Source organism: Amblyomma americanum, chromosome 2 (assembly GCF_052857255.1).
Source record: "Amblyomma americanum isolate KBUSLIRL-KWMA chromosome 2, ASM5285725v1, whole genome shotgun sequence".
NCBI lineage: Eukaryota > Metazoa > Arthropoda > Arachnida > Ixodida > Ixodidae > Amblyomma > Amblyomma americanum.
The window spans coordinates 146,685,469-146,712,937 of record NC_135498.1 but is presented as its reverse complement, the minus strand read 5'-3'; the positions used below and the strand labels follow the sequence as shown (position 1 = coordinate 146,712,937).

Genomic DNA, 27,469 nt, shown 5'->3' with positions numbered 1-27,469 from the left:
AACCGAAAAGCGACAATGAGTCGTGACCGCTTCGTCTAAGGACGTTTCAGTCTGATAGTGACGTTGCAACGTTGCCTGCTGATTTCTTCACATGTATGCTTGAAGCGTACTAGTCCCATATCGTGGTTCAAAGAGTGATTGCGAAGGACTATAGGGCAAAGACCATTTCCTGGCCACGCCGGTTGGGAGCAGTATTCGTATGCACGCCGCTGCATGATCCTGCACCTGTTCATAGCAATCAACAAAAAAACATCTACGGCGGTTCGTTCCGAGAATCTAACACAATGCTATCTTATCCTTTTGCGTCAAACACTAGGTGGGGATAGCACAAACAAGGCCGCAGAGACACTCAGTCGCGTGTACACTATGGCGGCCGGTGCTCTCGTAGCAGCTCTGTGGACCGTTCTCTCCGAAACCTACAATCAAGGAATAGGAATATGGTTGGAAAACGGTAGGTGCATTGCCTTTCTTCTGCGCAAGATAATCTCTTTCCTTGTTCAGGGTAAGGAAAGAAAGCATTGGAGACATTCTGGTGCGGCTATTGGCGGTTACCGTACATTTATTAGGGTATCAGGGGACGCGCTGGAAAAGCTGTTAAAAGTCTGGTGTCGGGAGTTCAAACAGGCGACAATGTTCTAAAGTTCTTTTCCTTTTCTTCTGACACTAACAAACTCGCGAATACCGGTCTGCGCCGTCGATATTGTTTTCATGTTGTGTCCCACTTAGTGTGCAACGTCGACTGGGTAGTGTTCATAAGAATATTTTTACACGTAGCCCCGATATAAAAGGAAACAGTAAACAATACAAAATACAAAAATGTCGTGTTAATTCTACACTAAACGCTAAAATTCCTCATCGACGTCCGCAGTCCGGATAACGGCTATATTGAGCAAAGGAAAATCAGTGCGTTTTGTTCATAACAGTCAAGTAGTCATAAGTGAAATGTGGATAATGTCCTCCCTTTCTCGTTGGAGGTATCCGAATCTGTTGCGCCAGTCGGTGAATTTGCAGCGAACTAACAGTGGTGAGCCGTGGTGAAAAACTGTGAGCCTACAGTCGAGTTTGTGAATCTGTTGCACCAGTCGGTGAATTAACAGTGAACTGACAGTGGTGAACAATGGTGAAAAACGGTGAGCCTACAGTCGAGTTGGTTGATGGACGTGAATTGTGCTTTGTGACCTTCAACTCTGCCAAAGAGCTTCTGCCAATGACCCCTGAAAATGCAATGGGCTGCGTTCCTGAAGTGACACTATTCAAAACAACAAAGCCGTATTGAGTTCTGGAATTAATTTTTTGGACTTTTGCAAGTTGAGCCTTTATGGAATGTCGCTGAATTTCACAACATTTAGGCGCCCGCAATGCGCCTGCGCTTTCGGCAGCGAGGAAAACATCAGGAGTTCGCGCTTTCTAACAAAAAGATATAGGTCGCCACGTCAGGAGTAAGGTATATTTTGCCATGTTAAAGACTGTTCCATCTACTACAGTGAAAGCCCAACGTAGAGCCAAAAAATGCAACAGATTTATCTTGTGGCTGGCGAAATTCTTTTGCTTTTTTTCTTTTTGTTTTGTCGTTTTTATCTAAATATTGAATTGACAGCTACTATTATCCCAGAACATGCAATGCGCAAGATCACCACAGTGCCGCATTGTGAATCGTCTGTGATGCACACCCTGTCTCATTTGCGATTCAGTCAAGTCTAATTCTTTACCACCGCAGACCTGGCGCGGCGTCTGACAATATATGCAACCAAGAAAAAACAATATAACCACAGAGAAAATTTCTGCAGCCAACATAGGTGGCTGTGAGGAGCCTTTCAGATATCGGCAAAAATAGCCATTTCGCTTTACCTTACCAGTCGCAGGGCTCATTGATGTTAACGATTTCAAATCATACATTGCCCTTGTAAACGCAGTGAATGAAACGTATTTACTACAACGTTTTTGCAGTGCCACAAATACCAAATCCACCATATTAGCACCCCGACCACGCCGGCCATTAGACTTGCCCGAAATTTATATCAGTGCGAAAGCTTTATTCTGATTCCCAAGCAAGGTGTTGCGATGTTTCTGGATTGGTGCCCAAGTGTAATGCATAAATATAAAACAAATAAATATCCGTATCCGTGAATGGGATTCGAACCCGCTGTAGCGCGATCAGATTAGCTTCGCTGGCCACTGCGCGAGAGCACACATGCTATCGCCACAGCCGAACACGCCGCGTGTTAAACTGCAACGCACTCTCGCCTGTGCATTGTACATCATCTCCTTCAGCAGCTAATATTACAGTCGCACTAATAATCACGCTTTGAGTTATGTGGCGGTAGTGGCGCAGAGATGTGCTCTGCATGCGTTTGCGTAAATAACCCTTTGGCAGAAAGACATCATTACAGCAATACGTGTTAGCATTGGTAACATTGCTGCAGAAACTCGGCTCTGGAGCGTAGGCCACCGGTGTAAATTGAGTAAAATCGCACTCACGATGAAAAAGATGAAGTCGCGCAAAACGAGCTAGCTAGGTCAGCGGACTTGTGCTTTCAGGTACGTGGCAGTGGTTCCCAGCTTCTAAAAACCGTGCTTTCGCACAGTATTTCGTGCTTAGCAATGCTTAACAGCAAGTCTTATTTTGTCTAGGTAATTCAATTCCTAATGATGTACCTATTTGTGTTTCTTCACTGAAATAAATGCTGACTAGATAATATGAAGCATACAAAAGCGCTCAATTTATTCTTCACAGTTCTTATAGCATGAGTCAGAGAAGAAGTGTGATACTCTCGGATCTCCTTTTAAAAAACAAGCAGTTTATAAGCTCTCTGCAGCGTAACTTCACTGAGATTTTAATACAGACTGCCTTAATAAATAGATGTGGGAGGTTCACATTAAGCTAACTTGGTCGTGATTTTAATGCGATTGTATTACGGTGCCCATGCCGCAGAAAAGTCGGCGTCTTTGGCCGGGAGCGAAAAATCCACGAATATATCGCCACGCAAGTAACCCAGGTAGCAGCTGGGCCATCTTAGCTACGTGGCGATGTGAATTCATCAAATCCTGCCCACTGGACTGTGAGGAAACACCCTGCTGTGGCAGGTGGCAGATAAACTAATAATGGATCGCGACATGTTTCTCGGGGACAGCAATCTTTGTCTGACAAGCTCCAGCGGTGGCAGCACCTGCCATCGCAAAGCTGCGCCGCGTCGCTTAACCGCTGCAACACTGCGCTAGGAGTGGTATGAGGATTCACAGGGACGTTTAATGTAGAGAACTATCAATTCTTCATATATGGGCATAAATCCATTAACGCTGCCGGGTCATACCACTCAGGAGAAGCTCAGGTGGCCCGGCAAGTTTTATGGCCTATCATATTAACTTTGTGATCAATCAATAGTTTGTTGACATTCTTCCGTGATTATTGCTCTGTTTTGCAACGAGATATTTTCGTGGATTTGCCTCTGCCGCAATTTATGCAACTTTTGAATTTCCCCAAAATTTTTAATTTCCACTTAGTTCTTCCTGTTATATTAGAATCAGAATATATTTATTTAACATCATGGCGATGTTGGGTGCACCGGCAAAAAGCCAGTGGCAAGGCTTGACGAGGCCGGCGCACCCTACAGAAGCTTGGCAGTGATATACTTGTTCACGTTAATAAAATAAACGAAAGAAACAATACGAGGGCACTTTCAACAAAAAAAATGTACAAACTTAGCGGCGAGAAAAATGTTCAATTTATCAAATACAAATCTAAACCGAATATTTAGCTTAGAAAAGCGATTGTGGCTGTATTGCCTAAAAATAGCCTTTTTGCAATCAAAATAGGGTATAACTTTCTCTCGTTTTTGTTGAGGCCTATTGTTTGAACTTTGATCTTTTACCGAACATTACGCCAGGCGTCGAGACGGCGCTGCTGTTGACGTATTTGAAAAAAGGCAGCTCCTCTACTCGGACAAAAGGAGGCATTCTTCTTGTGCGTTGACAATATCTGCATCCAGTGGGGACATGTGTTCATGCGCTACTTGAATACCTGAAATTTATGCTTTATATTTTTATGGTGTTATGTTGAAAACATTGCGCAGATTGCAGCTAGCTCTGCAAAGGTGAATTTATTGCTCGTGTGATCTCTGCATGTCGCATGCGTTGTGGCTGTTATCGGCTGCGCCAGTTGTTGTGCATCTATTTGGCCTAACATCATTATTATGGGTAAAATGGTTCGCAGCTACTTGACAGAAGTTTAATGGGAGCAACACAATGAGTGCGGACTGAGAGGGTGGAAGGCGAACGTCGTAAAGCCGCATATCTCGCATGTGATTTCTACATGTGAGCAACGAACGCAGCAGGAGTGGTACTACTTTCAAAGGCCTTGCTTATCTTCTTAACTCTAGCCACGTGTCAGCAGAAATGTCCGGCACAAGCACCGGCCCGAGTGCGGCCTTTGTTAGCAGGTAATATCCGGAGCTTCTGTCGCATGCTGCGTAAAACCATTCGCTGTAATAGTAGTCTGTATACACCATAAAAACTTTTGCAGCATGGACAAAAAGCGAGAAAATACACCTTACTAAGCCCAAACACAGCATAAAATAAATAATAAGGACAGCGCATAAAATAATAAGGAAACCACAAGTGCAGTTAGAATATTTTATCAATTGAATCCCCGCTACATTTGTAGGGGCAATTCCACATGTGCATAAAGGAAAGTATTAAGGGCAATGAAATATACGTAGTTCGAACATGTGCACACATCAATAAAAAACACACAGTAATGAAATTTTTCTTCCATGGAAAAATGCATGCAAGTTTAACCTTACATAACGAATGATTGAAATACATCGGGAATAAATATTAGAAGAGAGACGAAATGCGCAAAGCAGTTCTAAAAATAAGAAAACCATGGTGATATTCGAGTCCCCTACATATATTTTGCGCAGGCTCGTTAAAAAAATATCTTCTATACAGAAATTGCTGTCCTTTGCAGAAAAATTTAACCACGTTGCCAGTGTAAGTTCACACTTTTGTTTCCCGAAACCTGTAAGGCATTCATCCCCTTTCTATTGTTCTTTGTGGCTCATCAGGTATACGGAGCTGTGCTTTTCCAGTCCGGCCAACAATTTTACGGCATCATTATATTTAGTTCCTTCTTATCTATATTACGATGAAGTCTATAGCTATACATAGATTCTACGCAGACAATATAACAGCATAATAGCACCTGTGCAAATTCCTCGAATGGTTTAACCAGGGCAGTGTTCCAATTATACTGATGGTGCGTTTCTGTAATAACTGAAGCCAGATATACTGCCTTTCGGTGTGGTTAGCCGCAAATGTCCGGCATACTTGATCATTTATGAGAACAATTTTAAAGCATGATATTAACTGCTCTTGAAATGTTAAACAGTGATGTCGCATGAGACCAATAGTTTTGTCGTTTAGTCAATATGCCAGGCCGCGGTGGCTGAGTGGCTATGGTGCTCGGCTGCTGACCCGAAAGACGCGGATCCAAGACCGGCCATGGCGGTCTAATTTTAATGGAGGCGAAATGCTAAAGGTCCATGTACTGTGCGATGTGAGTACATAATAAAAAATCACAGTTCGTCTAAATGATCTGGAGGCCTCCACTAAGGCGGCCCTCACAGCCTGATTCACCTTAGGACGTTAAACCCCATAAAACCAATCTATCTGCAGATTTCAATACAAGTTTTATTACATTATTTCTTGCGCTTGTCAAACAATTTCAGTTACCTCCTCGCCTGCATATTCATATCGAACGTTCTCATTGATGTCGCAAATCAAGTGATTTCTGCAGTTTCATTTCGCTTCATTCGTTTGTACGGTTATGTGGCATACAGTGTTGCAGCATTCAATACATTCCAGCTTGGAAAATGAAACTAATTATTTGATAGACTTCTTAAACTAGCGAATCCGGTATTTGATTGCCTAATCATTGAGCGATAATGAGAGCTATGTTTCTTGCATCAAGAGATCGCTTGCTCCTTGATGTGATGCGTCGAATATCTGTAAGTGTTACTTCCTTCACAACATCATGAAGCATGCTACGGAATGTATTTTTTTCATACAGGACTAGGACACCTCCTGCGCTACCTTGTCGCCGTTGCCCGACTGACATACCTATTGCGGAAAAGGCATCGCCACTTCGAATACTTGCAGCCTCTAAGCCATGACGACATTGTGAACATTGGCGCGGTCTGTGCGCCTGCGGAGTGGGAGAGAGAATGCCCTTGCCAAAAAGAGCATCTGAAGAAGGTGAGCTGATTCTGTGGATTCAAGGAATTGATTCGGAGTTGATTCGGAGATGTGACATGTCCTTACGACATACCAAGATATTCTGGACAACAGAATTTTTTGAAGGAAACTTGCTGTCTAAGTACAATTTTTGCGTATCCTAAAATTGAACCGTAGCAATAAATATATCCGCAGATTGCCCTTTGGACAGATGCAGTTTTTTTGCTATTAATTACCAAAAACGCACCCCTTTGGTTTTCTATGGCAGAATTATCTAACTGGTGCGAGCGGAGGGCAAATTTTGAAACGAAGATGTTGATACCCATCAGAAGATTAGGCCATTCCTATCAGTATGTTCACAACAGTAGCTCCCTATATTCCACAGTTGCTGCACAATTAAAACCGATGTCGAAGAAAGCTGGACTTCAAAACTAGGAACAATGCAGATATATCCGGCTAAGTCAACACAATTACGGGGTTTAAAGATTTACTGAATGAATAAACACCACGCATTAATTCAGAAAGTGCTCTGAAAAATGCAAACGAAATCTAAACACCTCAATCGCTTCTGCCAATAAGTATGCGCGAAGGTCGAAAATGTTTCTTGTAACGCTGAAGGCGTAAGTAAATAACCAAAACTTGTCTTTTGCAAGCATTTGAGGCGCAGTTGAAATACTGGTCCTGTGCAGCAACCTCTGTTCCAGCTCTTAACATGGGTAATGTTCTGGCGGGTCGTTACCAGGTCCTTTTTCTGCGTAGAACTTATTTGGTTCTATTAAAGGCTCAGCTTGCAAGTGCTTTGCCTGACAGCTCGCATCAGCACATCTCTTTTTTCGTTCGATGACCCTGCCACGCATGTTCCTCTGCGCGAATTTGAGATCTTTTTGTTATCGGGCTTGCATCAAAGCTCCTGACAATATTATCACCTCAAACATGCACCTCAACTCTTGAAAACCGAGAGGACGGGATCCGCATTGCTTTGCTTGATGTTTCCGGCCGCAAGTGGCAGTGTGTACAGTTTTCTTTGGCGTCCCTTTTAGCACTTGGCTGACGAAAATGAGCTGCGGACTTCCGACCCTCCTTGCAGGTGGAAGACAGGGTACTCTTCTGCGGGATGAACACCGATGGGGACCGGGTGATCGCCAGTGTGCGTCGCTTTTCGAACCACGTGGCCGAGCTTTGGCTGGCGCTGTGCACCTCAGACGGAGCACTCTACACACTGCCCTGCTCCTTCACACTGGACCGCAGTGCGGGCAGCAGCTTCTCAGCGGCTGGACTGCGGCTCCAGTGTCTGGCCCCCAACCGCCGCTGGCGAATAGCCTACAACGGACTGCTGAGGTAAAAAGCGTTAGTTTGTCGGGAAACACTACTTCATTACACCTACCATGGAACCCAATAAACGCGAAAGCTGCACGTAAGGATCTCCCTCGAAATTACACATGTATTCCTACTAATTGAGTGTTCGTACACCTATCGTTAACTATAAAGCAGTGTGAGACCCGCGTGAAGCCGCTTGAGAAACTGAAGGCTTTGTCGTGGTTCATTTGCTCATTAGCTTGGACCGACCAATATAGGATATTTTTATTGCAAAAAAGATATTTACATAACTATTATTGCTATAAAAACGCAAACTGAGCAAGGAATAGGGGAACCTCATTGTGCTTAGCCAACGTTTTGGCAATACGAGTTGCCTTCGTGTGGACGCCAATGTAAAGTCCTCTAGTCAGAACGTTGGCTGAGCACCCTGAAGCTCCCCTCTTCTTTGTTCGCTTTCTTTCTGTTGTCAAGAAACCCATCCTCCTGCCCTATCTAAGTCATATGACTACAATTATTATTTTAAACAAGTTCTACCCACCCGCACGAGACATAAACTGTCCGTTTTTTAAACAATACTTGGTTCTTCTATTCCATCCTGGCTTTCTCCCAATACATGCCCGGATTAAGATTGCTGCCGCTACCCTCGATACCATGAAAGCGACATAATAAAATACGGCTGTCTTTTGGAATCAACGTTCAATACATATAATCAATAGGGGCAACGACCTTCCTGTAAACAAAAAATGGCCGCTGCCCGTGATTTAAGTAACAGTTACCTTCCTGTGCACGTATGAGTTTCCTGTGAACCGAAAAATCCGCATCGCTATTCAATACACTTTACTGCCCTTCATTCGAATTTTATTTGCTTTTCCTCCCAATAATTTCTTAAGGATAAGGAGCTGCGTTGTAAACAGCCGACCTTGCTCCCTTTATAAGTTTTAAAGAGTTCATTAAATACTATTTCAGAAAAAAGTGCTCTTTTCTCAATGAACACCAATGACCCGCAAGTCCTGAGTTTGGCGCATCAGTTCCCCACTCTGCTCTATCTTTTTTTACAAGCTGCTGTGGTGGCTCAGTGGTTATGGGCCTGGCTGTTGACCCGAAAAACGCAGGTTCGATCCGAGCCGCGGCGGTCGCATTTCCATGGGGGCGAAATACTACATGCGCGTGTGCTCTGCGACGGCAGTGCATGTAGAAGTACCCAGGTATTCGAAATTATTCGGAGTCGTCTACTACGGCGTGCCTCATAGCCTGAGTCCCTGAGAGCCTGAGACCAATTACTGCTTTTTATACTCCCATTTCCTGTGTGTGTGTGTGCGTGTGCGTGTGCGTGTGTGTGTGTGTGTGTGTGTGTGTGTGTGTGTGTGTGTGTGTGTGTGTGTGTGTGTGCGTGCGTGCGTGCGTGCGTGCGTGCGTGCGTGCGTGTGTGTGTGTGTGTGTGTGTGTGTGTCTGTGTTAATAGTTCGTTTGCCGGTTTTCTCCCCTTTCTATCTCTCCCTCCTTTCCCATTCCCACGTGCAGGGTAGCATACCGGGCGCTGCCTAGTTAACCTCCATGCCATTCCGTTTGTCTTTCTCTCTCTCTCTCGTTTGCCGGTTGATCGCCGGGGCTGCTGGTTGGTGTTGCTGCAAGATCACGTGACAAGGTCTAGAACACCTCGCGCGCCTATGTCCGCTTTGCGGCTCAAAGCAAAGGTCGTGCAAGGCATACAACTCCTACGCCATGGTAGACGCCGGATCGGACGCATCAGCGGCAGTCAGTGTCCAAACATCAATGCCGGATGAATGCTGTATACGTCCCGAAGTATCTCAAGAGCGAGAAAGGAGTATCCGGAGCACCTTGCACGTTGGCTGTGCCCGCACAGAAGACGTTGCCGCCACCTGCTAACTGCGGGCTCAAGGAAGAGTACCGTGGTCTCATCGTCAAAGAGCAGCGGGAGCGCCGCTGTATTTCCTGTTTAAAGTAGTACCATGGCCGTTATAATCTTACAGTCTCCGTTGTCAATCGCCTCGCGTGTTGCCGAGGACCTCAGCCGGTTGTAGCTTGCGCAGTTACTATTCTGTACTGTCACGCAAGAAAGCCCCTCTTACAACACTATCTTGAGTGGTAGTGTGGCAGACACCCGTTGCCCTCGCCGGATTCAGTATTTTTGATCACGCGATGCCTGAGCTGAATGTAACGAATGATTTCTTACTGTCGCTCCCTCTTTGTGAACAAGTCGCTCTGGGCAAGGCAATGTATTTCAGGTTGAAGATATTACGACGGCGTACTCAAAATATTCAATGTCATAACAATGCAGTCTCAATTCTGATATTTGGCCACTTCACTGAGGCATTTTGTCTGCCGGGCTTCGAGAGTGTGTTTTTAGGCTGTTAATTATATTATGGAGAGTAAGGATATTTAATCACGAGCAGAAGAAAAGCAAGGGAACGAATAAAATTCGATGGAAAATGGAAAGAATGGGTCAAATAACAAAAGAGAGTTTTTTACATCGTGGCAGAATAGGGCACGGGCAGGGCATACAATGCTAAGGCAACGTAACCGATAGCCCCTTATGGTAATGAACTGCATTCTGAGAGAAAGCCAGCCTAGCAGGGTCGTTACATAATCACGCGGAAGAATTAGATTAGGAAGTTAGCGGGGATAAGATGTCCGCACCTGGCACAGGACAGTGCTAATTCGATTGAAATGGCAGATTCCTTTGTTTTGCAGTGCAGCATAGTTTGACTGATGAAGGCGAAAATTATGGGCAGAAAGTTAAGAGATTTACTTTTCTGTTATTAGCACACGCTGGGAAAGAAAATTGCACAGAGACTATGTACTTTCAATAGCGTTTTATCATAGAGTTTTTGTATTGGCGGCAGCAACTGAGCTGCGAATAGTGGTCTCAGTCACAAACACACGGTTCAACTCAGACGTGATGCAATGTTAAACGTTATGTCAGCTGCGAGAAGCAGTTCTATATACGCAACCTGATTAGACAAAATATAGCGTTTAGTACCCCTTAGCAGACACTTCAGCGTAATACATTTTTGCCTTCAAAGAAACAATGTGCGCTTTGGAAAACTCTTTATTGGAAACTTTGGAATTAATTTCTGTGATCTGTGGGGCACTTCGTGCAACGCCATCCGGCTCCATGCGCATTTTTTCCATCGTGCCTCTACGACTAAGCCGTAGCTACTGCGTCCCGCCGCACAATGCTAGATGGAATGTTCACTACTGTTCGTGCAAACTATAATCAACGCGGCTTGGAAAGCTCAAGCTGCACATACTAAGGCACTGTCAACTTTTCGGGGCGAACATAAATTGCCAACCTCTTGTAAATTACTGAGTAAAGCGTCAGATGCTTGCATTTTGTTTGTACAGGGATGAAAACCTTAGTTTTAACTTCCTAGGTACAATTTTTTGCGAGTAAAATCTTGCAATTTATTTCGCAAATATATAATAAAGGAAGCCAGCATTTATTAAGGGTGTAGACAAATGAGAGGAGTCTTTCTTTGAAGTTGTGATGCTCATGAGTGGCAAATTAGTACTTTGATCATTATCATTATTTGATTAAACAAACAGTATGCAACCTGTGAAATCCGAACCCTCAGCCTGCTCGAAAATGATTACTTCAATAGTTTCCTATACATCATACCCCAAATAAAAAAAAAAAACTCCCTACGCTTTCCATGGATTCAGGGTTTGTACACTTTCTGCAAATATATGTTGTCACAAGCATCTTAATAACCTGCGGTTGTTTCTGCAATGCGTGAACAAAGAAAGATGATCTCATATGACTCTCCCACTGCTTACTAATTCGCTCTCGTTCTGTCTATCCTGTTTAACAATTAGTCAGAAATAGCACGTGATTGCCGCCTGGAGTAGCAACTGTTGCTACGTGGAAGGCTGTCCTGATGTGGACTAAATGTTATTGCGATTGCTATGGTCTGAGCCTAATGAATATTTCGTTGTGCACATAAACGTTAAACGCGTCATTTTCTTTTTTTCATGTTTTCTTTGGCTGACAGAAAGCACTCTGAAGCTGGAGGTTCGACAACACAGGAGTCTGACGTTCACGTGAAGGTCGGTCTTATGTAAGTAACGCATGTTGCATTTTTTTATTATTTTTTCTAAATAAAGAGCACTCACAAATTATTGAATCCTGCATCCTGAACATATCTCAATGTAGCCGATATGATAGAGCGATATGTTAGAGCAATTTTTCGATAAATTTTGATATGTTCGAACATAAATAAACATTCTGCGTTTCACGGCCCTTGACCATCGCCATTGAATTTATCTACCATGCTGGCTGAGGTAAATGCGTTTCCCCAACGGGCGGTGCCCTCGAGTAAGCTCGTTCTATTTTAGACCAGATAGTCAGTGCCTCACGATCCTCTCACCATGGGTATAGCGAAGTTTTTGCCAAATGATTTGAGTGTGAGCGAACTTCTGGCCCTAGTATGTAATGAATCGGTTTCTTAAATTCGTTCTGGGTCCACACTGAGTACGAGGAGATGGAAGCGTCGACTCGGGAAATTAATTTTAGATATATTAAATTAAGTTAACTGGCTTGACTTTCCTACAGGACTTCTTGCGTTCGTCGTCACTGAGGCTGCGTCAGCGTGGCGTGACACGGGCTCAATGAACGGCTCTATGAACGTATCGATGAAGGGCTCGATGTCTGCGGCTAGACACAGGGATCTCAGGTCGTGCCGGTGCCCTGGTCTTCTGTCTTGCTGTCTTCCAACCGTCTCGTTCCGCTACCTCCAACCGCTCTCCCTCTTTCTCCCGTCGGCTCCTTCTTTTCAAACCTCGGTTTCTTTGTTCCCCCACCCCTCCTCGTTCGCCATTGCCGCTGGCCGCTGTCTGCATTCCTCTTTGCGGCCGCTGCCTTTGTCCGCCCCCTTTCCTTCCTGATCTACTCGCCGGCGGCTAACAAATATAGCAACATGGGTGGTCGTAATGTCCAAATATGGGAACCATTCAGAGGGAACACAATGAGAGGATGGCGCGGTAAGTGGCCACAAGTAAACGTCACTGTCCGTGGTCTTGCCCTGGTGCACGTGCATGAAGTTTCACAATGCATACCACTGTAACGGGTAAAAGGGCACAATGTCCTTGTGATGATCGCAATGGGCGCGAGATAGCGCTTGATCCCACGAGGTACTCACGAAGCAAAAGGCTTCTGTAAGCACAATTTTAGAGCTGATTTTCCTAAATATCGATTTGGAATCTCTTGGCCAAGTTCATTTTACTTGGAGCACGCTAGGTAGATTTGTTTTATGATGGAAAACATGCGTATATTCCGCCTTTGTTATTTTCACTCTTCAGCAACGCAATCGTTCACGTGAAAAGGAACGCGGCTAAGCCTGCAGAACTTCTGCTTTCCTAGCTCACCTTGCTTCACTGGCCAAACGACGAGACGCTCGCGCACGGGGCACCGTTTGAGTCATTCTATGCCACACATGTGCTACGCGCTAATAATCAAAGAACAGTATCCTCCGCAAGTAGCCTATGTGCAATAGCAGTCAGGGGTCTGCGGCTAAACGAAGGCAAGCTAGAGTATATTCGGCCGGCCAACGTTGTCGACGGAGCCGTGCGTAGCCGAGAACGAATTGAATCCACACCTAGGCCTACGACGCAAATTGCACAACAGTTAGCACAGTCGGCCTAAGATGTTCTAGCACTTCGAATACCGCATTTAGCGAAGCCAATAGTCACAGCTCGCTCGATCCTGCATGCGAAATTGAGGTGTAGGTTATTCGGTGCCTATCAGTACGGGTCGCGAACTGCGAGTGGGAAGATATCGATAATGCGAGTGCTTTCGCTGATGCGGAAACCCGATAGGTCCTCGGACTGCTTTGTAAACATGGGGCGCGTGACAAGATAAGCGAGCTGAAGCCACTGTCCTACTTATTTTTATTTCTTTCTCACGAGGCAGAGACCATATTGGTTTCAGCTGTATGGGGTCAGGTAAACATTCCTTGAGCGAGTACGAAGAGGTCGCTGTTTGGAAATGTTTGCTTCAAGTTGAGAGTTATTACACACATAAGAAAGTGATATCCACGAAAAGCATACAGAAAGGTGTCTCGAGTAGCAAAAACGGAGGGCAAGACACACTCTTGCAAAACGGGCAGAGAACCAGGTGTTCGATGCAGAAGTCTAGTTAGCAGGGTTAAAAACATTTATATAGTTTGACAAATATAATTATAAATTTTACTGCCACACCTACCAGGCAGCCAATTTCTCGCTTTTAGGCAGCTAAGCTATACGGCAGAACTCTAAATTCGCCATTGTTCATTTAACACACTCCGATAATAGTCTTAGTTGGTACAAGCCACTTTTTCGGATCCTGAATCTTTCCGATGCTCGTCAAAGAAGATTATGCGTTCGACGGAAATGCGCCACATTCCCTGCAACTGCGCCACTGATGTGCATATCTGAAGCTGCTAGCGTGTAACAGTTTGGGCATTCAAAGTGGCGCGTAGGTAAAATGGTTTGGCAGGCGAAAAGAGATGGCTTTCTCTCGCGCTGAATGCCGTGTTAAACAAAGAAAGACGGAGGTTGTACAGCAGTAGTGCAGGGGAGCTGAGTGGGTGTAGATGGGATAGAAGTGCAGCAGCGTAGTGTACATTCTTGACTACTTTACCACGTGAAGTGTTCGAGTGAAAGCCCACGGCCAGCACGTGCATCACAGTGAAGTGCCATAAAGAATGGGCCCCTACTCTCCTGCCTTTCCGGACCGCTTCGAAAGCCAACACTGTAGATCAGGCGTCTGTACTTCAGCAACCCGTAGTCTTCAAGCGAGTACAGCAGGTATTGTTGGTCTAATGTTTTAGGAGAATCCCTCAAGGTGGAGTAAATTTTTTTAATAAGGGAGCAATTACGCATTGGCGTCCACCCCTGCGCATCCTTACGACTACAAAGGAAAGCTATACAGCATCCACAGAAACTTCGTAGCTAAAAAAATCCTTCCTGGCCTGGGGTTCGAACCCTGGACCACCACTCCAAATGAGCAGTCGTTCTACCGACTGGGCTAAGAGGGAAGACTTCATAATAGTGCAAGAAATTATTTGACCAGTAATGGACGAACACTGTTCCCACTTCTAGCTGTTAATCAATTAGCTTTCGCCCTACCATATCCTAGCCGTCCCGGTTAGCCTAGTTGGTAGAGCGACCACTCCGCTGAAGTGGTGTTCCCGGATTCGAACCCCGAAACAGGGCGATTTTTTTTGAACCCGAAGTTCCTGTGGAAGCTGTATTGCTTTCTTTTGTAGCCATGGCTGCAATTGGGTGTAATTGCTCCTTTATTACACCCGCTACTGTACAAGCGAGATAAATTTAAGATAAGACGTCTTTGCACCATACATAAACTAAAGCTATGCGACAAGCGATTACATGGTTATTACACGTTCATGGAAATGCGGATAATAAGGGCTAGTTTCCCCTGTTTTTCTATTATTTATTTCCCTATGCATGCTTCTGCATAATTAGAAGATTTGGTTTATGCATACTGCTGCACTTGCGCCCCTTCCCGTATGTGGGCCCTAAGCGCTCAGTTGCGCCCCGCGTTCTTCGCGCGAGCTTCTGCACGACATTGCTCCTCAATGCGTCTCAAGCGAGCTTCACACGCACATGACAACTGCAGGACTAGCAACAAAACGTCAATCAGCTATTAAGTTTCCCAGTGCGCTAACGCTTAGCCTAGCGATCGAAGGAAGCAACTCTGGGTTAGACCCAGAGGACTGTTACGACGCCACCATTCATACATCATAGGTTTTTCTTTGCGGAGGCGGCTGCGTCCGATCACTTAAAGAGAGAGTTGCGCTAAAACCACAGAGTGCGTGTCTGCATGTGTGTTGTTAGTCGTTGCACGGTTCTCTCAGTTTTCCGGTGTTCGGTTTTTCTGTCTGATTCCATTCTTCAAATGTATTCTATTCTCAATGAAGTCTTAAGCTTCTCTAGGCGCCATGTTTCTTGTAGAAGCCGTATGCCAGCCAGCTAGGCGGGGACAAGCCTGCTAAATACGCTTGGAACAAGATTTGAAGTACCGTACTCGTACACAAGATAATTTCAGTCCTTTTGGCATTTTTTCAACATGGCTGCTACGCGGCTGGCTCGCTCTAACACATTGCCGAGTTCCTGATGCGCCTAGAACGTCTGTTTTGGGACCTCGCCAAAATCTTTAAAATTTTCAACGAGGACGAGCTTCTGCAGCAGTTTCGTTTTGGCCGGGCTGAAAGAGGCGATCTCGCAGAGCTGCTCTACGAAAACCTCCAACATCCACTTCCACAGAGCTCCGCTTTGAGCGTTGAGCAGTGGTTCTCACGCTGAGGGTTTTCGCCAACGGCATCTTTTACTGTGAAAGCAGTGCTAGTGCCCCCCACCCCTCCACCATTCGCTTGGAAAATCCGACATTTCCTAAGTGAAGCCTCCAGCTAAGCTAGGGGCCCCCACCACCATCCTCCAAGAGCGCCATCCACAAACCACCTTGCCCCTTACCCCCTAGGCGCCTTCTCGTGAGAGCGGAATTAAATTTACTAAATAAAGACTTCGTTAGTCGCCTATAAGTTATATCAAATCCATCTCCTCGTCTTCCGTCCAATGTTCACTTTTGATGCGCTTTACTGCATGTTGGCTGTTCATGCTTGCTGGTCCATGCGCGTGAAAGCAGCGACGAATATGGCAGTGTCTTTGCGGATGTTTTCCTCTAGCAACGCCCTCCAATTGGCCAGTATGGTGATATAAACGAAACGGCCGACTTTCTGCACATTCCCCGTTTCACATCCCATCAGTGGCGAGGTTCCCGATTGTCTAGCAATAGACTAGACTGAGGATCAGTCTTGTACTGTATTGCACGCGGGCTACCCGGCAAAAAAAAAAATCGCCAGACGCACTTCAGATTGCTTACGTATGGCAAATCGAAAGTATTACTGTCCATGAGTGCATTTTTACGTGTAGTGTTTCACATGCATTAAAGTTCTTTTCTACGAGTTCATGAAATCCACAGCCTCTTATAGCCTTTCAGGTGCCTGTGACAGCGATTCAAACCGACAACGTATCCACCTGCAATGTTATGACTTCTCAGACAGTCGTATCAAAATTGTGAAGCACCAGTTTCTTCGTACAGCGTTCCAGGTGGTGTGGCACCATCCGGAATGCTGTACGACCCGTCGCATTGTAACTTTGACACGACAGTCTGAGAAGGCATAAAACTGTAGGTGGGTTCGTCGTTGGTTTGAATCCCTGTCGTTAGATCTCCTTCAACGTGACTAGCACATAAAGGCTATATGCAACGAGAAATAGCACGAGACACCTAGAACGCTTTACGACAAACGGATTCGTCACAATTTTGGTATCTCTGGAAAACTGGCGCCCCATGGAGGTCGACCAGTGGCGAGTACATATACTAACGACATCTACTGGATTATCTAAAGTGGCGGTACTCGCCTTGCTGTGTGCGTCATACGGCCGCTTGATGACGTCACGCAATTTTTCTTGCCATCATTGAGATTTTCTACACCATCGGCGACTACACAAACATGCTACCGGCTTTTCTCGTAATGAGACTAGTAATGCTTTCGCATTAATAATTATGGCCTCATAGCAGATTTGATTGAGAGCCGACTGGGATACCAGAACGCACTTAGTGCAGCTTGTCCGTGTTACCGGGCGGTGAACTATGCCGTGAATGAATACGGAAAAAGTTAAAAAGCCAGAGCGTGATGCAGAACGGCGCAGTGAACCAAGCGTGCTCTCATTCTGCACAACGCTTCCTTATCGCGTACTGTGCTCCGGCCTGACGCGCGACGCTGGCTCATTTCAGGCCGTGGTGGCCGTGTTTCTACGTAGGCAAAATGCAAACAGACGCACCTGTGCTGTGCATGTCGGACCACTCCATTACTGTGCCTAGTTTCATCCTCTGTCATCTCTTTCCTCACAGCGCTGTTTAGTTGTTCACCGAGGAGACAGTGCACCTTTCCCTTCCTAAAGAAACAATGTTCACAGCCACAACTACGCAGAAGCAGCCAATCTTAGCCTTAGACAAATCGCCCCAATTAAGGTAAAATTGAAGCTCATTTTCGCGGCTGAAGGTTTTCAAATTAGAAATATGTGCACTTCGTGCAAGGACCATTACTGTTTAGAAATTCTACACAACATACCAGAGAATCACTCAACCCATTTGTAGAAATCACGGCAAATGCATAAATTCCCATCACTGACGACATCACCCGCCATCTGGTCTATTGCGTCCTTTTTGTATGAATTTTGTCAAAAACTTTAGATATCAATGCGGCGACTCGCACTGGAAGTTGACGCCTTCTCGGCACTCTTCGCCTCGCTTCACGTTTACTCTGATTACACCCCATTCACCTAAATCACACACTTCGTTTTCTCGAATTTGGCGCCTTTGCTGCTTTCCCCTCCCCCTACTATATCCCCGTCCAGCCTACTCTTCCATCCAAAGACTTTTGTTTCAAATTAATTAACAAATTATTCCATGTCAAACTTTTTGTTGGATTATTTATTACTCATCAAACACGTTTCAACCCATTTCAAACTTTTTTCCACATCTTCCTATTTTTTCACTATTTTTCCGTGAAGGGTTCTTTTCCCGTCCACTAACTATATCGACGTCCGTGGTGTTTCGACGGTTTTTCGGCATTTTTGGCCCTAGTTAATGAACTAATTACACTATCGACATCATTTTTTGCGCATCGTCCTATATCGATTAGAACCATTTGTTTGATCGTACCTCTTCTGAAAACGCCACAACTGCTGCAGACAGTTTCGATGACACGACCACGCCGACATAGCCAAGTAATGCTTTCGTATTAATAAATAGGAGTGCCGCAGATTGGCTGAATATTAAAGCAGCCGCCTCTGGCGATAATTTATCGACGAAGTCATTACTCCCTCACGCTCAAATTACTAAGTAATGCCGTCAAAGGTTCTACGAATGTTTATTCTTATGCCGGGATGCGACAAAGGTTTGAGAAAAAGGGATAAGACCATGATATAATTACTACGAATATTACATCACGACGAAAAATCTTAACGTTATGATATAATTCCCGTCTTTTGAAGGCAAGCCTCCATGCGGTTGTTGTTAGAAACCGCGAAAAATATTAAGCTAACCGCACAGCTTGTGTTCAGTATTTCTCTTTCGCAAATAAAACAGGGAGCTATGACAAAAGATGGTTAGGCCTGAAGACGTCACAGTTGCCTAGTACAGTCTACAGCAGTGCACAATACAGAAAACTAACCTTAGCGGGGCATTATAGCAAACGACATATTTACAACATACAACAGTATTACAGCAAAGAAATTACATGTATGAAAACAAAGTACACTATACAGTCGAAGCGAACTATAAACATGACACAAAAACACCAAAAAAAATCATAAAATCAACTCGAAAAGGCAAAAACATGCGTTCGCTGAGGACCAAACAAAGACGTAATTAGTTTACGGCACCATCTATTAACTGCTTTTTTATGTATCTTTTAAATTTCCTATTAGAGAGATAAAACATGAAACTTGTGACTGATGTTAGAGGACAGCTGGAATCTGGTAACTTAGCGTTTTTTTTTAGTAATTTGCCCTCGTGTTTTTGCGCTGTTTCAATGGAGCCTTAATTTAGAAATAGGGGCCACTGCCGCTATAGCGAAAGGGCTTAAAATTTGCGGCTCCAAAGCTTGGTTGTCCAGGTGTATTTCCTAAGGGATCAGATCCACAGATATGTCGTTGGTAACGACCAAGTGCAGTAGACTTTCACACCAACCTCAGCACTTTAAAGTCGTGGCGCGTCAGAAAATCACATAGAGGAATTAGAACAAATTGCCACCTGAACCATTTTTAATCATTATCCCCACCTTGTCTTCGCTAATCATTTGTAAAAAAGCTCCTGAATAAACACCGTTATGCATGCACTTGAGAATCTATAAAATAAGATTTGACATATTTCGTAAATACAGCTTTTGCTTGAAAAATTCCTTTCAATATCGTCTGATGTTTCAGTTTCAGAGTGTGAGCGCTTAGCGTCTCGTGCTTTATAGTCGCGTTTTTGTGAACACAATTTCTTCTAAAATTAGGCACCCTTCCAAAGCATACCTTCTAACAAGGCAGCTGACGTGAAATGCACGAACTGCTTGTTTGCTAAACGAAAGCCTACAAGTCACTCACGGTATTGCCATCAAGAATACGGGCGCGGTAAAAGTTACTGTCCTTATGCATACATGTCATATTTGCTCTGTAGGCACTGGAAAAAAATTTAATAATCTGAAAGCTGGATTTCGCAAAAAACAAATTGTTTTATAGCCGGATTTACTTCACTGAGCTCTTTTTGCCGCCTTCAGACTTTCGAATGTGAAAATCATAAAAGAAAACACAGGACACACGTTTTGAAAACAGGGCTAGGACTGATGTCGAAATGACATTCTTACGGTCGACTTGGCGCCATTGACTAAGGAAGCTCTACTACATATACATTCATTTTATTTCAAACTCTCTCAGCTTGTTTCCTCAGAATGGTGAAACGAAGAACTGCAAAGCACCCTAAGTCGCCGCAGGTGGAAACCATGATTCAAACTTTTGGTGCAAGGCATGTCATCATTACATAATTTAGTAAACTTTTTAAAAAAAATTAAGAATCGATTTTAAGCGTAAGAAACCGAAGGGGGTATTTCGTTCCGCCTTAAGGGTTTGGCGCTATGCCATTAAGAGGTAATGCCCATATTTGCGGAACTGGTCAATCTATACATTACATTCACAGACCCCGGGATGTCCTCACATCATTTGTGGCGCAGTGGTGTAGCTATTAAGCGATGCGCCACTGCCCTGACGGGTGGTTGCTTGAAACAAAGCCACTGATGGCGCTTGTGAAACTCAGATTCCTCTTCCCCAGCAACATTCCGCTATAAATCCTCAATTTAACTGCTTGCCGTCATGATGGATATTTTGCTCACAATCCCGTGGGAAGGATGCCACTTGCCACGGTGTGCAGGCTGTGATGACGTCATAAGGCAACGTAACCTCAGGTGGCAGTTGCGCCACTTGCTTCTCTAGGGAATTTTCGTTCATGACTCCGACGACGACGCCGGATTTTCAGTTGAACGGAATCCTTAACGCCATCGCGTTAAAACTTCATGTAAAATAAATAAGTGGATAAATTCCTCAGGGGCATACTTCAGCTGATCAGTCTGTTGCTTAATAATAGCATAACTATATGCCAATAGGGAATTGTTGTGGGCAGTCTGTTCCAACTTAAGTACTGAAGTTTCTCAGTCAAGAAAAAATAAAGCTTTCGTTGCTTCACAAGCATGGCTGTTATATATAACAATTTCGACGCATTTATGTAATTATTTAGGCAAGAGCAGTAATAGAGCCAAATACCAAACGCAAGAACTGTGGAACAGCCCCTAAATCAGTTTTAATTGATATCGTTCGCAACATAATAGCAAAAAACAGTAGTTCTCGGATGAACATATGGGTGCCGACGCCAGTACAATAAAGTTGTGCTTAACCACTACCGGATTTACGTTCAATAATTATGGCTTTTTCTGACCACAAATGCAGTCTTGTAGTGTCATAAACGGCAGCGCGCATGAAACTGGATTGGGGCCACGACCACTTTGGCCTTTAAAGGCTGAATTTTGAACGCCGATCTCCCATGTTTATATTTGGTCGACAGTGTGTGAGACCAGTTCCAATTTCTTCTCCATAGGCAAGTGATATGTGCGCTGTTTATTTTTGTTGCAAGAAAACGCGGTTTTGCGCCCTAAATAATTGCATATTGTCCTATCTTCCTTGAACGCAGTTGGTCAACGGTGTCGCACACTCTCGAGATGCCGACAGAACTGTGTCCCTCACACCTCGCATCAAACATGGCCAAGCTGTCTTTGGTGAAGATGCTTCGTAATATCAACAAGTAAGACCATTCACTTCCAACCCTAAAACCCTTCTCGCCTTTCGCTCGCGCTCGCCATTCTCATTACGGGGCAATTTACTCTTTGGTTTTCCCTTCAGTGGTGAGGTGGAAGAAGCGACAACATGCTAACAAGCAGTAGTGTTTCCTGAATAAGCATCAAACGGGCTAAAATACTTTGTGCCACAAGGACGTTTTCACAAAAGGATCGTCATCATCCGGCTCCTGCTCAATTGCCGGGGACATACGAACAGAACCCGTAGCAGAGATTGCGATAGGTAGCCATAATAAAGAAGTACTTGGCACATACATCCTAATTTTAACACCCGAACTAAAGCAAAAAAAATTAAATGCCCATACAAACGGTAATAAATCGCGCCCCTCGCACGAGGTAAGAAAACCGCAAAATAAGAACAGCCAGCATTGAATAAATCAAAAATCAGTTAAGGTGAGGAAAATATTTAGAGTTCTTTTGTACATTACTTGTATAGACGAGATCCGAGGCAGTGCAATCTACAAAGAAATATTGTGGTCGAGCTAGCTGGTTGGATTCGAAAACGTGGCTGTATTGGTTTAGTGAAAGGCGAAAAAGTATGTGAGTCTGTCAGCATTCTTCAGGTAACCTAGCATTGAAGAATGGGAGATAATACGTCGTACATTCCTCATTACCCTAAAATAGAAGGTTGCTTTAAATAAGAATAAGCCACCGTACCCATTGAGCAATGTTACGGTGAAATTTGTCCTTTCTGTTACTTCACTGCAGGTTTTGAACTGAACGTCATACATTAAGGTGTACGCCAAGCAAAGCGCCCATGGAATTTGGTGATTAGAATAATATTACTCTCTGTATTAAAGAAATTTGGTGTAAAACGAACTGCTCCGAAACTCACGATGCTTGTGAATATCCCCTGCGTTCTGCATGCCTGCTCTTTTTCTGGCAGGCTGGTTGATGACTTGGACGGGCACGATCAAGCTGGCATGATGGCCGGGGAGTTAACAGTGGGAGGCCAGACCAAGGAAACATGCCTGTGGGGTTACAAAGTGAGGACACAAGGTACTGGTTTTATTTTATCACCTGGCAGAGAAAAAGGCCACTACCATGACTAACAATTTTGCTTGGAGCCTTTGAATTATTCGGCATCGATATTTTATCAAATTTTCTAGGTGCCCTAAACACCCAGTTATTTGCTGCATGCACCTAGTTCACCCACCCTTGTTTTGATGTCCACTTCTTTTTTGAAAACTCTTGGGCTCCAATTTAGATCCCTTTCCCCGCCATTCCTCTGTTTCCTTCGAGCCCGCTCATCTCTGCCTCCTGCCGATATTATTATCAGTGCTACTCAGTTGCTGTCGCTCAAAAAGATCATCAGCTTTTTCTCTCTATAACTATATGCAGTGCGCATTTCTGTTTCAACATTTCGCGGATATTTCTCTTAAGAACTCCAGTTTGAAAACGTATTGTTATGCTCCTGTGGCTCCAGAAGTCCTGGAAAACGCTCTGCTCTAATGTTATTTTGGTGCTCTCGATGTCTCAAATGTGTTGTCCAAAGGCCCACACAAAAAGTGTGTTCATGAAAAGGAAACCTTTCTTCAAACAGGAACTGCACACATATGAAGTTAATTTGGACCCTGAACTTTCATGAAGCTTCCCTTCAATCCCCCTGCTGACATATCCTTTTGCCGTGGATCGTGCACATTTGAATTGCATTCAATTGATTTCAAATAATTGTATAACATTCGATTGCAGTTTAGCATGCGGCAAATTCATAGACTGGAGCCAGATGTCTACATTACTCCCATTCAGCATTCTTTTCGTTTGTCATTACAACCAAATAACCCTAGCCAGTGCCCAGATGCTGGAGAGAGAAAATGAAATGTAGCACTGCAGTATGTCGGCATCGTTTTGTAGGTTTCGGATGAAGAGGTTCGCACTGCCTGATAATATAGACAGCGAAGGTCGTCTGTCTTCCAACAAACGATAGACCAGCGGAAAAGTGTCTATATATTTGATTTACTTACAAACAGCACTTTACAAAGGCTAAAATTGTATTGGAAGCTGCGACCAAAAACCATTACTACAGAAATAAATACGGATAGTTAAAATTTCGCCTTCAAGTTCGTCCCCACGATGTAGCCAGCTTAAAATCGATTGAACTACAATAAGCAGAAACGCTTATTTTCACAGTCACAGTTATATCTACGGAGTAAATGTTTACACAATGTAATAAAATCTTTGAGATTGCCATTCTGCATATTTCCAACCTTTATTCCCGCTCTCTGAATCGGCTACACCTCACATTTCTATTCCAGGCCGCATTGCTGATGATCCGCAAAAACAGGAGCACCACTTTGGATATTTAGAGGTGAAGTAAATTTCCTTCTGCATAGGCACGTGGTCTTGCACTTCATGTACAACTTTGTGGACGTCTTGAGAAAATCTGCATAAAACTATGGGCATTAACATCGCTTACCGGATTACAGCACCATGATGGGAGCATTGGACAAATGAAGTCGCTTGTACAGTTCGTTTTATCCGCCCCTTAATAAACTGCACCGCTCGAACTATGAGGTTTTTCATGAAAATATTTCTTATTTGTTCTTACCTTTGTATGTTTCGCTTAGATGTTTTGTTCTAGCGGAATATAAGGATTCGAAAGCACGAGTCAGCGCTCTTTCATGAACGTTTTCTTTGTTTCAACTGCGGCGGTGTCGACTACTTCGAAAATGACAAATCCCGTTGTCATAGATCTGCGCGCTGCCGGGTTTATCACGGCCTATGAGGAACAGCTGTCTAGTCACCAGGCTTGTTAAATGCCTAAACGGCCAAACCGATACTAGCTATTTTTCTGCCTCTAGCATTAACAAGAAAAATTAAATAACTCTGAACAGAGCTCTACGCAGTAAAAAGGTGTCCTTTTGCGTGTCAGTCTCTGCGGGCGAAATGCAAGCTCTGACAAATCATCGTCATTCATTTTAATTTCAACTGCCGAAGAAAAGAGCCATCAAAGGCTTGTTTAGTGCACGCAAGAACAATCAGGTCCTCTCGCTTCTGCACGATCGGCAGGCTAAGCCAAGTGTTAGGTGGATCGGCTTGATGAGTTTTGAACAATCGTATTCTAGCACTGCACACACATCTTATCTGTTAGTAGTCTCTGTCATCAAATGGGAGATAAAAGCAGTTTACAATTCTTATCTGCTAGATGAAATCGATTGCTATGATTTAAAAGGCTATTAACACGTTCGCACCTGCTCATAGACGCAATATTTGCCTCTGAAATAGAATTATCGGTGGACTAACCAACATTTGCCTTCTCATCCCACCACGTTGTATCCCACCACGTTACAAATAACGGTTACAATAAGAACAAAATAGGCGCTTATACATAGTTGAAGGTAACAATTGTGATTTCTGCGATTCCATGGCTCTGATTTTTCGAAAAATATTGCGGAACGAAGACAAGTGGTAAGGCGTTAAAGAATGTCAATTGAGCACACATTGAATACACATCAAGGGTGAAAAATACTCCCCATCTGTAAATTGAACATGCGGCCGTTTGGTACATTTCGTGGAAGCAAATACAGTCGAGCCCACTTATAACGGCCGCAGGTGTAACGAACTCTCGCTTATTACGAACCAGTGTGCCAGTACCGTCAAAATTAAAATTAGAGAAATGGCAATTCCTTTCACATATAACCAACAATTGTGTGCGCAACACTCGTTTATAGCAAAATAGGAGGCGCCATAACTTACCCCGAAGTTGAGAAACTCGTGCTGCCAGCAAGACGGAAGATCGAAGAGCGTGTCTAAGTCCCGCGACGCCACACTGGAAAGAACACTTCGCTTAGCACTAAAGTGCTAACCGCCGCAGTGCACGGGTTGCCTACAAGGTTCATCATTACCTGCGTGTGTGCCGGCTGAGTAAAGCATCCTAAGTGGAAGAGGAAGCGCGGGGGGTCGTAACATAGTGCCAGCGGCGAAAGCGAAGCTACTGCGCATGGTAGCGGGTCTGCTAACAGCAGCAATTTGAGAAGTTTGAACGTATTGCTGGCCACGCTGTTATTATGGTATTTATCTCCTGCCCAGTCGGCTCCACCTTTAGTGCAGCTACCTCGTGCAAGCAGCGCCAGATAGCGGAGAGCGCAGCTGAGAGGTAATCGCGCACGAGCGCTGCGCTACATTTATTGTTGCATGGTCCCAGTAATGATGCATGATGCTGTCGAAAAAACACGTGATTATGCGCATGTACGCTTGTGGCAACGCTTCGCTGATGCCTAGCTGGCTGGATGTCGCTTTTTTTCATTACGCTCTCGCGGGCAGCATCCCAGATCGGTGTTGTGTCGTTTGTCCAATGATTCTGATCAAGACGGTGTACCCAAAGTAAGAGGGCTCCCCCACCGCCAGGAATTTCGTTGCTGTTGCAGACCATCAACCAACTGCCTTGGACGCTTCAACCACGATTAATTATATCACGTCCCTAAAGCACGTTTTTTGCGGCAACCATATTGGCGAGGAGAACATGACAGCTCTGGAGATCCTGAAAAGTCGCGCGGTAGAGTCTGCTTTGAAGGAATGGACACGCATGCTGCAAGTTTTACGAAATAAACACCCCCTTCGGCGCATTTAGTATTCTTTGCTCGAGTACGCGGACTCCACTTGCTACAAACACCGGATGCAAGGAACGCGATCCGCGTGGCCATCACGTTCGTTATAAGCAGGCTCGACTGTATGACACGCATTTTCAAAGGCCTAACTATAGTCTTTGTCGAAGAGGTCTAGTCTAAATGTTCTTCATTGTTAGGTGCACACTAAGTTAATTATTAAAGGCTCCAATGCTAACCATGCGCTGGCCATGCGGAACCATTCCAGTCATGTCGCATGAGAAATTATACCGCTACCTAATAAGTTCATGTAAATCTTAAAATGTGTCTGTTCTTTCAGGATGGTGACATGTACCATTTGGTGTATTCAAGCAATTACGGCGGACAGAATGGGTGAGCAATATTATTTCGTTATATGACACCGCAGTAAGAACTTAGCGTATAATTTGCCATGCAGTGAATAATATGTTGATTCGATATTACCTTTTCTGCCATAAAAGCCACCTATTGGAAGTATGCTACCAGATTGTTGTAATCTCTTTAGTCTCTTCGTAATTTCCTCAAAGCAGCGAGGAAATTAATTTCTGAACATATTATTTAGCATCAGCATCATCATATCAATGGAAGCAGTGAATGTTTCTCCTTCAATTGTCAGCGAATGCCGTGGACTAATGCATTCACTGGCTCTTTTTCAGGATTTCCTACGGCTCTGTGTATTCGCCGTCTTCTATTATGCAGCCACTCACCAAGAGTCTTCTAGGAACGCAGCACTTGAAAGAATCTGGGCGCGGCAGGCTCCACGTTAAAAGCCGTAAGCTATCTTATTCCAAGAGCAACACAAGCGAATGTAGCCTTCATAAATATAGCAAACAAGTAAAGAGATTTGGTCAGTACTGCTCTGAATACGTTTTAATTTGGAAATGCTATGTTCCCTTTAGCAACAGAGAATAGATATTCAACTAGTTCTCAAAATAACTTTTGTATGCCACCTGGTTACCATAAATTTAATGATTTTTCATAGAAATGCACGAATATGGGCAGTCTAATTTCAAGCCAAATAGTTTCTCAGAAACTCCGAACTGAACAAGGAGTGGCTAGGCATCTGACTGATCTTTTGAATTACATGAAACACATGGAAGCGTCGCTTTTCCTGCCAAACGATTGAAATGAATAAAGAAATCACAAAGACAATATTATCACTAATATGCTTCACAGAGATCTCTTTTGTTCGCAAGCTTTACGTTGAGAAAAACTCTTATCGGCCCTGCGCATGCCCATAGAGCGGAGATTTGAAGCGGGAATTTAAATTTGAGATTTTCCTGCGCAAACAGCGTGTGGAGGATTTTAGTGTCACTGAGACACTTGAGATGAATATGAGGAATGAAGAATAGGGCCCTTTAGCATAAT

The 27,469-nt window shown here is 44.2% G+C and overlaps 1 protein-coding gene across 1 annotated transcript in view; it reads left to right on the top strand.

Moving 5' to 3' along the window:
- The first annotated feature begins 318 nt into the window (after window positions 1-318).
- Window positions 319-27,469, top strand: part of LOC144121871 (rifampicin phosphotransferase-like) — a 148,366-nt gene continuing 121,215 nt past the window's right edge. The window contains exons 1-9 of the mRNA XM_077655290.1: window positions 319-451; window positions 6,068-6,252; window positions 7,319-7,569; window positions 11,562-11,627; window positions 21,356-21,466; window positions 22,405-22,517; window positions 23,774-23,826; window positions 26,403-26,455; window positions 26,758-26,873. Of these exons, the coding sequence (XP_077511416.1) occupies window positions 367-451; window positions 6,068-6,252; window positions 7,319-7,569; window positions 11,562-11,627; window positions 21,356-21,466; window positions 22,405-22,517; window positions 23,774-23,826; window positions 26,403-26,455; window positions 26,758-26,873 (1,033 nt within the window). The 5' untranslated portion in view covers window positions 319-366. The remainder of the gene's footprint in view (window positions 452-6,067; window positions 6,253-7,318; window positions 7,570-11,561; window positions 11,628-21,355; window positions 21,467-22,404; window positions 22,518-23,773; window positions 23,827-26,402; window positions 26,456-26,757; window positions 26,874-27,469) is intronic.